At 39.3% G+C, this 12,974-nt stretch overlaps 1 protein-coding gene across 1 annotated transcript in view; it reads left to right on the plus strand.

Annotated features, from left to right (window-relative positions):
- The first annotated feature begins 327 nt into the window (after window positions 1-327).
- TAFA1 (TAFA chemokine like family member 1) overlaps window positions 328-12,974 on the plus strand; it is a 237,937-nt gene continuing 225,290 nt past the window's right edge. Inside the window, exons 1-2 of the mRNA XM_052778713.1 lie at window positions 328-1,108; window positions 3,225-3,345. Coding sequence (XP_052634673.1) covers window positions 3,228-3,345 — 118 coding nt within the window. The 5' untranslated portion in view covers window positions 328-1,108; window positions 3,225-3,227. The remainder of the gene's footprint in view (window positions 1,109-3,224; window positions 3,346-12,974) is intronic.

Raw genomic sequence — 12,974 nt, forward strand, 5'->3', positions numbered from 1 at the left:
AAGATGTGGACAATAAATAAATAACTGTAATAAATAATCTGGTGTATCTGAGCTTTAGCATTTAGGAGGAATAAATCAGAGCTCTCTCACTATTGTCTGCTGAGATGCATCGGAAATGGAGTTGGAAGGAGAGATTTCACTCAGAGTTGTGGCAAGGTGTTGGAAAGCCCATGGGAGTGTGTAGGAGTCTCCTGCTCAACCCTGTCTCTCCTGTGTGTTTTTTTACACTTTCCCTGCACCACTCCTCCCCGTTCACAAGCATGTGCTGCTCTCCCGTGAAATGGAAGAGGCTCCCTTAAGTCTCACTTGCCTCTTGCAAGTAAGTGCAAGAACAACGCCTGGGGAATAAAGCCTCTGCCGGCAGAATTAACGCATCTCCCAGATTGCTCATTGGGTATTTAATCCTTCGTCTCTCCAACGGCTTTGCCTTTCCACCAGCGCTCTTCCACCCTCCTCTGCCCATTCATACCTGCTCCTCGCAGACAAAACCAGCTGCTCTTCTGCTCTGTGCAAAGTCCGAGTGCCGGTATTTAAATGCAGCTCTAGTTGCTAAGCCCCAGCAACTAGCAGAGTGCCTGGCTGGGGCTTGCAACCGAGAGCTGTGTCGCTTTAAGGCATGTGATACTTGCCCGAGCAGGGATGTATTGAAATAGGCTACGGTACTTACAGCATCGTATAGCAGTGTATGTACAGCTGCCTTACTCTGCACTGCCTGCGCTGGAGTGAGGCTGCTCTGTCGTTAAACATAAACTGCTCCTCGTCCTTAAGTATCCTGGAAGCTGCAAATTGTCTCAAGATCACTTCAAAGGTCTCATCAAGCAGAAGGTGATGCTAGGAGATGATTTAAAGGTGAAAATGAGAAGGTTTCCACCCCTCAAACCTTGGCCACTTTTCTGACGGCAGAGTCTGAGAGCTCAGATGTCTTCTTTACTCTGGGAACAGGATTTGTAACGAAAGAGATTTTTTTTTTTTTCTTTTTAATCCTGATAAAGAAGATTATTGGGAAGCCATTAAAAATCCCTTATTATGATACAGATGGATTTTAAAAAGTGTTAGATCTTTCCAATGAACACTAATAGAGTGCTCTGCTCTTGGTTGGATTACTCAGGTAAGGAGATTCTTTAGGCTTTAAGATTCAGAAACTAGATCTGGAACTCATCAGATAATAACTGGAGGAATACTCACTGCTATGTTTCTTTACTAATGATAAGATATCTATGTAAAAATGTGTGTGTGACAGCAGTTTGCTGACAAACAAGTGCATGAAAAAATGTTTGTAAGAGATGCTGGGTTTTGAGCAAAGGTACCTTGAAATAGTGTAGTCTGAGACAGGCTTTTATTAAAAAAAAAAAAAAAAAAAAAAAAAAGGCAGGGAGCTAATAATAAAGCCTGAGTGGGTTAAGTAAGTCTGCTGTCCATGTGGCTCAGAATATGGTGCCGGAGGAAAGACACAGGAGCATTTAGCAGGCTGTAGAAGTTTAGCTTTGCTTCGCTGTTTGGCTAAGATTTTTAAAGTTCAGACTAAATAACCTGAATATCTGAAATATCCCTATGTGAGAGTCACCTTTCCCTCTTACCTTGTTGTATAAAAAGCATGGGAGCACCAAATATGACAAGGAGGCATTAATTCCTGAAGACACAGGAAGCCTACTGGGAGCTCCCTGATCTGAGGGGATTGAATCTATTTTGCAAGATAAATAGGTCTAAAGAGAGGAGAAAAAGTACACTGTATGCTGCAGAGTAAACAGTCAGAAATGAAATTAATTATATGCTAAGCAGTGCATCAAACACTCTACAGAGAAAGGAAGAGCCTCATGCTGATCAAAATAATGTTTTGGTATTTTCTATTAATTATACTTGTCAGTTTATGTGGTTCTTTTCAACCAATTAGACTTAAAAAGCTTCCCAAAGACTGTGTACGGCTTTAAAATCAGGGGCAAAAAAAAAATTTTATATGCTTGTATTTTATTACTGCTGTATTTCACTATTTTAATGTTGGTAATTTTCTTACTACAGAAATCCCCCTGATACATACAGACTTTTTATTTTTTAATTTTTCTGTAAAGACATGATTATTCTATGTGAGAGTTTTAATTTTTCAAAGTCTTTCTTGCTCTGTGAAAATGATGTTCAGCTGATTGGATTATTAGATAGAAAACGGCATCATGTCATTGGCTGAATAAGGAGAGTGCCTGAAGTTTGATTAATTTGGCAATATGAAATGCAGCAGAAGGTGTTGTTAAGGGATCTGGACGATGTGTAGCGTAGCTGAGCCTTGCAAACCTCCCGATCCTCGCAGGCATTGAGAAAGAGCCGTTGAAGTTAAAAAGTCAGAGGGAAATTTCGCCAGTTAGTACAATAATGAGTACAAGTATGAAAAACCACAGTTGTCTATATTGGATGGCCAAGTATGCCAGCACCGGCAGACAGAGAAATTGCTCTTTTCCTTTACCATAGGAATCTTTTTAAAATTTTGATACAATCTGCTTTGTGAAAAGATCAAATCTTCTATAGAATACGTCTGAAATTCAGTCTGGCCATACTTCAGTTCCTTTACACGGACAGGTCAAACAAGGAAGCTGATTTCATCTGGGGATTAGAACATAATTCTGAGAAACAATAACTTTGTTTAGCAGACAGCATCGTGATTAAAAATTGATGCTCACAAAAGTAAAAAACAATAAACTGTTACGTTCTGGGTCACTATTAGCCTTTCAGTCTTGGGGATAGAGTATTTTTGAAATGCATCTCAGATGTCTGAGGATGCTGTATGCTTATCTGTGATGTGTTTAAAGTAGTTTTGATACTGTCTGGACATCATGTTTTTCTAGCTGGCCATGTGATTTTCTTATTTTTATTTTTTTAACACCCTTGTAAATTCAGCTATGGACCAGTGTGGTAATATTTTCCAGCCTTCTATTTACATTGGTGTGGTTTTTTTTTTTTTTTTTTTAGTCCTCAGATCATTACAGTTTCAGTTTTACCACTGAATTATTAAAGTTATCCAGGCTCCAGTGTTGACATCCTGTTACCTCGGCTGTCCTTTTTGAACATGACCTTTGTTGTATGACCATTGTATCCTGCAGGGGGGAATAGTAACCAAGAAACAAAAGACATTTAGCAAAAGGAGTAAAAAAGGAAAAAAAAAAATGTTGTAATGGAAGCTGACTGTTCTGTGTGCTGTAAGGCAATGGATAATAATGCCTGTCTAATATTTTGTTTAGAGAATGGCAGTGGTCTCTGCAATGTCCTGGGTCCTGTATTTGTGGATAAGTGCCTGTGCAATGCTGCTCTGTCAGGGGTCCCTCCATCACACTTTCCAGCAGCATCACCTGCACAGACCAGGTAGGACTGAGATCAGCTGTGGGATGCCGTAAGATTGCAGGCGCTCTGCCCGTGCTCGTGTCTGTCTTGATAAATGACTGAATAATCATAAAATCCTTTTTATCATTTAACTTTTATGAGTTGCTTGCCTTTCTATTGCACAGCATCTTTTTTTGGTCGGTCTAACATGTGTTGTGCTTTGCTAATCTGATGTTGGAATATTCATCCTCTAACATCATCTTCTAACAATGTCCCAACACAGGAATTCCATTTCAGACAACCTCTCAGTTTCTCTGTCTCTTTCTCTGTCCTTATTTCTATCTCCTCTTCTCCCCATTTTGTGCAGTTCTGGAGTGGGTGTATAACTCGGAAGGACACTGTCACAGCACGGGTTTGGATAACTTTGCAGTTATCTGACCCAAACTGGACATGGGTTTGTTACTTAAGATATTGGCACCAAATCTCACTCATAGTCACTAGAGTTTACTGGAGGTCAGGTGTTTGCCTTAACATAAATGAGAGACATAGTTATTCTAAGGTTCTAGAGTTTACCTCTGAAAATTGATGGGGTTGCAAAAGTGCAGCCCAGAGGAGAATTTGGGACTGTCTTTCAATGGGGTAAAATGCCTATAAACTCAGAATAAATCCCACAGGTTAGCAGTGGAGAATGCAGCTCACTTAGACTGTTGTGATCTACAGAGACTGCACATTGGTAGTTTTATTGTGTTTTTATTAATAGAAAGGGATCACGTAACTTTTTCAACTGTTAATTGCACTTTGAAGAGTATGTGTTGTGTTAAAAATTGAGGAGTTGGCATATTCTAGCACGGTATTATCATCTGGTTAAAATTAGATGGGCCAAGAATGTCACTTAGCAAATTTGGATCCAAAGAAAGGTGGGAGAGGTTTTAAGAGCTTTAGAAATGAAAGATGGAAAATGTTAACTTGCAGCGATGAATCATTTAACAATGTGGCAGCTAGTACTTCAATGTTTTTTGATCTAATGGCATACCTTCAAAGATGGACAGTCTTGAAGCGCAGGTCTTTAGCAACCTTAATGACTCCAAGTTTTCCCAACTACTTTTGTTGTCGAAAAGTCATAGATATTGGCATTGTCTTGCTTTCTTGTAATAAAATATGTGTAGTATAGAGGAATAGACCTAAATCTTTGATAGACCAGCTCTCGGTAGCTATGTTAGAGCATCAGATTAACTAATGGTGTTAACTTTGCTAGGTGGCACTGGAAGTTTGAGAGTATTTGAAGTTTGAGTGGTGAGGTTCTTATTTGGGACTTGCAGAGAAATGAACAAAATATTTATTACAATGCAATTGTAAGTAATGCTGCAGGTTATTTGAGTCTGTCCCCCAGTGAAGGAAATAAGAAAAAACAGCCCAGCTAAACAGATAGGTAAAAGGAAAATGTAATCTCATTTTGTAAAATCAGTTGAAACAAGTGACATTATGAGAAAAAATGAGAGCTGGGCAGATTCAGAGCTCTGCAACATTTGCCTAAGCTTGAAAAATCACCTTTTTTATGAAGCAAGAACAGCAAGACACTGAATGCATACCAAGTGTTGGGGAAATGTGAAAAATGACAAAATCTTTCACTCAGAGATGTGATACAGATAGAGTGAAGGTTTTACAGCTGCCTCATCACCTACTTAGAAACAGCCAAGCTTTCCCTCCTGTGAGCCTTTCTCAGGCAGCTTCTCCTCACCCTACGTGAATAAGATTGATGGTGTTCTGATCCCAGGCAGCCAATTTCGGTCTCTCAAGAAATAATCTACTACATTGACAGATGAGTGGAATTTGACATGATGTTCACCTCAGATTCAGGTTGTGCTGCACCTAGGAAGTACCAGCTAGTGAATGTCCTTTAGGGAAACTGTTGGGGATTTTGGACAACTTCTGCTGTCACAACAGAAAATCAAGACTGTTTTTTATAAGGCCGTGAATTTGCAGTCTGCCAACTGAATGTGAAAGGTTGTACATAAAAGGGATGGAAATATGTTAACTAGCAAACTGAGTGATTTTAATGTATTCAACTGCAGTCCCTGAGCACACCCTATTTTTCATATTTATAATATTAGGAATGCGTCATTTACTTTTAGTTAGTCACTGTGTAAGTAAGATTAAAATGTTCAGCCAAATAAAAGTGAATAAAAAAAATGGATGCAGATGAGGCAGTGCATAATTTCAGTAATTTAATATTTGGTATATGAAATTTCAACTTATTGAATCATGGCAAATATAGCTGTAATCAATAGCATGCTCAGCATACCTTTTCCTTCAGTTCGTGATCTCCCATAGATAATGAGATGCTCTAAAATAAAGAGACTTTTTGCCACTCAACTCCATTGTGGGGCTACTTTGGTACAAGATAATTAAAAAGGCAGGTTCCACCCCTCCTTGTGCTTCTCATACTTCATGAATAGAGTCTCACTGAGCATAGGAAGGTGGAGGTAAAAGATAAAATCCTCGGGGAGTGTATCTAAAATAATAAACTTGAACTGAACTCAGTGGATTAGCACAGTGAATATCCCCACCTGTATTACTGCAGTTAATCCAGCTTTGAAACACTGGAAACCAAGGGCAATATATGAAACTTTCTTAAGCAACTGAATGGGTTGAAATAGATTTCTATGCACTATGTGCAATCACAAAAGTTTAAGGCTTCCTTTCAGTGTAGTATAATTTTTCAGTTTTATAATTCAGTACTTCTTTATTCAGTTAGATGACTTAGCAGAAGGTACGAACCTGAAAACAAATGTGATAAACCTCTTTATGTGACAGTATTTGGAATTGACTGTAGCTTTATTTTCTCTGAAATGTTGGCAGGCAGGCACAGATAGTAAGGGCAAAGTAAATACTGCTTGAATATAAGATGGATAATGCTGTATTATTTGTACCTGTTCAAGAATTCTTTATTGTCTCATTAACAAAATGAAAAGTTTGAATGCTGCTAAGTACCCTTAAGTATTGGTGGCTGTTCCTTTTGACTCTGATAGGTGAGGTGGGCAGGGTAGATTTTCAGGCTGCTTCGCTGGGATCCGGAGGAGACCTTTGGAGTAAGCTAGCTGAACACCATTGCAGTATAATTCCCCTTGGGTAATACACATGGCTTTCTGCAGTTTTTCTATGACTATATTTCATTTTCATGAAAATTATGTTAGGCAAAGGATGTATGAAAGCATTCACAGGAAATAACTTTATGTGGAAACAAATCTCCATTTTAAAATTTTTTTTTCAAGCATGCCATTTCTGTGTGATTTAATAAGAAACAGTGGTAATGAGAAGAATTCCACATTGGCTGTTTTAGGCTCTAAGATACACACAGTTGTAGAGCTGTTGAATTGGCCTGAGGTTGAGAATGGACAGGTTGTGATTTGCAGTTAGCTGAGTGCCTGTGATAGTCCATTGATCATCTGATTGACAGGATTGACCCTGCCCAGAGGTAGGAAGTAGATGCTGGCATTTGGTAAGACAAGATGATATTAATGAAGTAAAGGATTCAAGTTTAAAAAATAAAAAAAAAATCATCACCCTTTCAATCATGCAATTCTTAGCAAATTCGCTGGCTTTGTTCCATAAATGAGGGATGTTTTGTGCCCAGTGAGAACCATTGGCTGGTTCTGAATCACAGCGGACAGCACCGGCCACGTGTTGCTTAAAAATACAGGAAAGCACATTGGATTCACCTATAAGTTTGTGCAAAATAATTAGGTACACACTAAGGATGCTAGGTTAGGTTTGCATACAATGTAAAGGTGCAAGGCAGACACAAGCAGAAACATGTACCTGCTGTAGCAATGCTGACATTTGCAAATACGTTAATTAAAAATAAGCCTATTCAGAGGAAGAAATCATGGACTGAATTGAGGCTGGAATGGTATGTCTACTAAACATGAAGTACCTTTTGTTGTGACAGTAGTTAATGATGTGCCCATTAAAAATCATCTGAAGAAGTGATTCTCTATACCTCATATTACGAGGAGGAAAATCAGTCTCAAAGCAATTCTGTACAAACTAACAAGCAACATCAACCTAAGGATGCTCTCAGCATGTTTCTCAGTAGACAGCATTTTGCAGAAACTTGAGTCTGTGTCTGTGAGCAAAAAATTTCTTAGTTCTGATCTTGGCCTTCCCACTGATTTTTTTTTTTTTTTTTTAGCCTTGGGGGAAACTGCATATTTTCACATTTCAAAAGGTCTGCTATTTTCATATGCCCCATATATGTGGCTATTCAGTTACAAAACAGACTGGGAAGAAGGTTGGTCTGAATCTTAACTCCTCAGGAAAGTGTAAATAAAATATGTGTCTTTACTTTGTAGAACAATTGAGATTTGGAAGATGAATTCAAGTGGATTTTTGCTCTTGGTATTGATAGAAGCAAGTGTAGGACTAGGTAGTTAATGTATAAATGTATACAGTTTCTATGATTAGCAAGAATTTTATTTCATTAATCATACAGTGTGAATGCAAAGAGTTGCCTTCAGTATACAATGTCCAAACTGCCATGCAACAACTTAGCTAGTATCCAGCAGATCATGTCATGGGCATGAAAGCTGACAACTGGTGTCTTTTGCTGTGTTAATTAAAATGAACAAATTTATAAGCTCTAAGGCCTGATTCAGATACCATTTACACCAGTAAATGCACAGGAAGCACCATATGTATCCTCGTTTGTTCACAATCAGAAAAACCTGCTCATGACGAGCTATTTTAGTCACTCACTGGAAATCCTCTCTCTCACAATACCTTTCTATTATATACCTCTGGCCTTCACAGTCTGTTCCTGAAAATGTGAAACTACCAACTACTAAGCAAAAAAATCCAGGTCGGAGGTACCTACTGTGTTCCTGGTTGCATACAAAATATATTTGGACGTATGTGGACAAACATATATTAATATGTATTTTGTGTAGGCAGAGAACTGATGTAATGAAATCAACACTTAAGGATGAGGTAAGATTACTAGCAGCATGATAGTGATGAATGTGTCTACTGTGCTTGTGTGATGCACTTGTTTACAGCAGCAGACTATATCAGAAGTATTGCACCCTGTGATGTTTATTTTTTCCTGAAAAATGGACCCAACAAAAGAGAAACAATATGGCTACAGGGTGTGTTTGCAGCCAGAGAGTTAGCTAAGGTTTTTTTCTGGGGTCTGTAAGCTGTTACTTTAGTGGACTCCTGTCTCCCAGGTAAAGGGAAAGGGTAGGTAGGTATTGCCAGGGAACAGCCAGTACTCCATGGAGGGTCAAAGGCAAGAGGACGCTCTTCTTCACTGGAGAAGGGTACGTAGCGGTGAGGCTCGCAGCTCTGTTGCAGGTGGAGGAAAGCTGTCACCAGTCGTGCTGCTGAATGTGATGCCTTGTTACTTCTGATCCAGGGAGACAAAGCAACCTGAGGGGGAGCAGGTGTTGCAGCTTGATGGACTGTGAAGAACAGCATGGCCAAGGTGTGCGGTGGGGCACCGAGCAGACCGCAGTCCCTGACACAGCTCTGCGGGAGCCGCTGGAAATGCCGTTACGTTCCCTGCGATCTCCACCACCACACATCTTGTGCAAAAGAGCAACGGCAAGGTGCTAACAGGGGTATTTTGAGAGAAAGGACGTGCCTCTTGCGTGTGTGCTTTGCACCGGCAGTGTCTGTGCTCTGGTTTGGTCCCAGCTACGCTCCTATCCCCAGCCCGTGCTGCTTCGGCAATTCCTCAGGCCTTTCTGCAGGCAGCCACAGAGGCGAATGAAAGGCACGTCCCTTTTTGCATGGCAGAATCTGCTCTGGGGAAATGAGGACCAAAAAGCTCCTGTTGCTGCGATGGCCCTGGCAGGCACCTTCTCCTCCCACACCCGTGTGCTGAGCCTCCGTCTCCAAGAGCAGCCTTGGGGCCTTGGTGAGTCACGAAGGGACCTTTTGGTGCACTGCACTATTTGTAGCTTGCTGTCATGGTATTAAAGACTGTGAGAATTCATGCTATGGTGGTTAAGTCCCAAGGAAAATTTGGCACCTACAAATATAACCCCCAAAGGCGAACTACATTGCTCTGCGCTGAAGTATTTCTGCTGATAACATCAGAAACCTGCCTTTAATGATTAGCCTACTTTAGTCCAAGGTTCATTTATATTTTAAAAGGCAATATCCAAGTGCATTTCCTCATAAGATAGATGTGTTTTCTCCCATTAAGTTTCATATTGTTTTATCCTATCCCACCTATAATCTTTGTATTTCCTTCTGAATGTTTTCTTTTCCACTCTGCTGTGAAATCAACCTTTGCTGTGAGCAAGATTTATTTTCCTGATGGGATTCAGCATTTTTTGCTATTTTCAGATGCTCTGTACAGAACAGTTCTCTCCAGCTGAACTTATTTTTTTGCATGGGAGTGGTGCTGGAGGTTTCTTTTCATTGTGCTCTAGGCAGGGACCACAAGGAGTGCAGCATGGTTGGACTCTAAATTTATGATACTCAGTCAATGATGCACAATGGGGAATTGGGGGTGTAAATTAAGCTGAATGAAGCTCCAAAGCCCCATGTATGTTTCTGTGACTCATATTTCTATGCTCTATTTAGAAGATCGTTATCTGACATCCCTCTCTTGCCTTCTGTATTCCTTTCAGAACAACGGTTTTCCCCTTTTCCTTCGCAGTGGGTGAAGACACCAGTCCTGCCCTTCTTGAAAGGTCACTTCAGTGACAGCAGGTGCAGGATCGCTGTTGCTATCATACAAAAATCAGTGATTATGTCACAGTATTCCACTGTAATCCTTATTTCACTTTGGTGAGAGAACAGCTTTGGGAACTGAATTGGTGGCAGGAATGGAGGACCTTGTTAGTTTTTGGACAATGTGAAAGTGATTCCTTGAGAATCACCAAATGGAACACATGGACAGTCTGTTGTTACCTGCGATGGCTGAATTTCCTTCTACCAGGGTGCTCTCATTGTGGCGCCTTGTCCTTGAGCTACAAATAATCTGGGAGTAGTCTGCTCCACGCTAGTGGCTCCCACTGACAGTCACGTGTGCCGGGTGCTTTTTAAAATTGTTCATAAATATTTCTTCTATGAGCTGTGAAGTTTTATCTGTATATCATGCACCTTGCCTCCCACTAAATGAATAGGCAATTAAAAAGCAGCTTAAATGGTGATCCTTGTCTCTTGATAATTAGGAGAGCTGCTGGTTCAAATCAAAATATGCATTTAATCTGTCCTCATGCATGATACAAAACTCCTATTGGATTAATTTTGTTTTCTGTAGATGGCAAATCTGCATCGAGAGCCTTCATTGTGAATCTACTAAATGCAATGAGCAAAAATCACTTCTGTAGTTAACTTCTGTGCAAGTGGAAGTTATATTGACAGAGAACTTGATTGGAAAACTCCTATGAACATACATGTTGGTTTATTGGAAAGTGGGGAACTTGGAATTGTGACTACCTATGCTATAAATAATGGCAGCAGCCAACAGGCTCTATAGGTCAGCCCGAGTGCAGGCAAGAACCTCAGGATCTTAACTGCACACACTCTGATAAAACTTTATTATCTTTTTTTAGTGTCCTCATTAATGCTCTTCAATAATGCTGTTAAATATTTCTGGCAAGCACAGCTTCAGTGTAATTTTACTGTATTGTTAAGGATTTATTAATTATAATCTTTTCTTGCAGAGTCTATTTATATTTGATCATGACATTAATTGGTTGCCAAAACAAACTAGAGTTAATTGTGTTTAATTAAGTGGTTGGGAGCAAGCAAGGATAGTTTATCTGGAAAATCTGTTTCATTGATTTATATGTTTATTTTTTAAAAGAACATTAATAAATGAAGGGAATCTATTGCTTAGCACCTTTTTCCCTGTGTACTGTCCAATAATCATTAATAACACAGTTGTGACTTTGAACAGATTAGAGTAGAAAATTATCTGTATTATATATATTTGCCTATACAAACCTATTGGGAAGTAAATGTTCACATTCTGAATTTAAATAAAACCTAAAACCAAGCAGAAATGAGGTCAAGTAACACCGAAACCAACAGTAAAGTAGTGTTCAGGAAAATGCATTTCAGATAAAAACTTAGCTTCATTTCAGATTTGGCTAAACGTGCTTTGGATAAGGAAGGTATGGTAAAATATAGTAAAATATGACTAGATAAATATTTTATATAATAATTATATTAATACAATATATAATTATATTTCTATGATATAGTAATTTCTATGTTTTCTATCATGCATTTCAAAATCAGCTAATTTTACAGTTCAGAAGCTTTTGAACACCCGCCTATTTTATGTTTTAATGCTAAAACCAGAACTGAGTGGAGAATTCTGAGGACTTAATGTTTTTTTGAGGAATCAGTTTCCTGAGTTGAAACTGTAATTAAAAAAAAAAAAACAAAACAAACCACATAGTTTGATATCTTTGTGCATTCCTTGTTTCTACATTGATGTTCCTTGTTGGAAAAAAAACAAAACAAAACCAAACCCCCCCCCCAACACCCCCCCCCCCCCCCCCCCCCCCCCCAAACTGCATAAGGTTTCTGTTATCCCAGCAGCTACTTAAAAGAAGTCATCATCCTGATAAATGAATAAATCCTGCCTGGAAGCATATATTCAGATATGCCAGCAGCTGCCTCTTTCCCAAAAGAAAACAAGACCTCACAGACCTCAAATCCAATACCAATGCAAACAGGAGGAAGGTCTTGTGTGTCCTTCTAGGTGGTATCAGCTCTTGTTTTGGTTTGCAGCAGCACTGAACTTAAAGGAGGTCTAATGTTTCCAGAAGCTGCCTTTTTTCCCAAAAATCAACCTTCTCTGCTGTTTTAATAAAAGATATTTCCCTTAGCTTATGGATTTAAGAAAGATTTTTAGATATCAGGGCTACACTAATGCTGTTTGCTGTGAATATCATTAACTCATGAAGTTCCTCCTCTTGGTTACTTGCATGGGACGCTTTCAGATTTGGGTGGTCAGTCAGCCAGAAGTCACTATTGTGTGTTAAAACAAAAATTCAAGGGATGAGTTGAAGATAACAGAGGTTTTTGAGTTTGTAATTGGTTTCAGTGTGCCAGGGCAGGATCTGACAGAGAATGATTGTTTCTAAGCCAGCTCCCACATCTGTAGTATAATTATTTCAGTAGTAATATCATATTTTAGTGAGGCTTTAAAATGCAGCTTTTTTTTTTTCCCTCCCAGGTAATTAGAAACTGTCTTTCCATGGCTGAAACCTCAGCACTTTCTTCATTAAGTCAGCTGCCTGGGTGGTGTTTATCTTAACCTTGTTTTGAGTTTCTCAAACAAATAGATGACTCCTTTAGTTCTAATTTAGTTTCTCTTGGTATTTCTATTACCTCCTTCTAGTTGGCAGGCAAGGAAATCAGATGTGCATCAAATGAAACCATTTGTCATGGATTAGTGCATGCAAATGCCTTGATGACAGCAATAGACAAAAGCCAGCAAGTGTCTGAATGCTAACTTTGGAAGAGAAAATTAATGAGGCCAAAACACCAGCAATAGCAGTCCCTAAATGAGATTATTGAATGCCCAAGAGCAAAGTGACACTCTTCTGTCCTCTCCTTTACCATTTTTTCTCTTGCTGAAATCTTAAGACTTTAGGGTAATGCACAATGACCCTTGCAAGTGAAGTGTCCATGGGAGCTCC

The sequence above is a fragment of the Harpia harpyja genome, chromosome Z (genome assembly GCF_026419915.1).
Source record: "Harpia harpyja isolate bHarHar1 chromosome Z, bHarHar1 primary haplotype, whole genome shotgun sequence".
Classification (NCBI taxonomy): Eukaryota; Metazoa; Chordata; class Aves; order Accipitriformes; family Accipitridae; genus Harpia; species Harpia harpyja.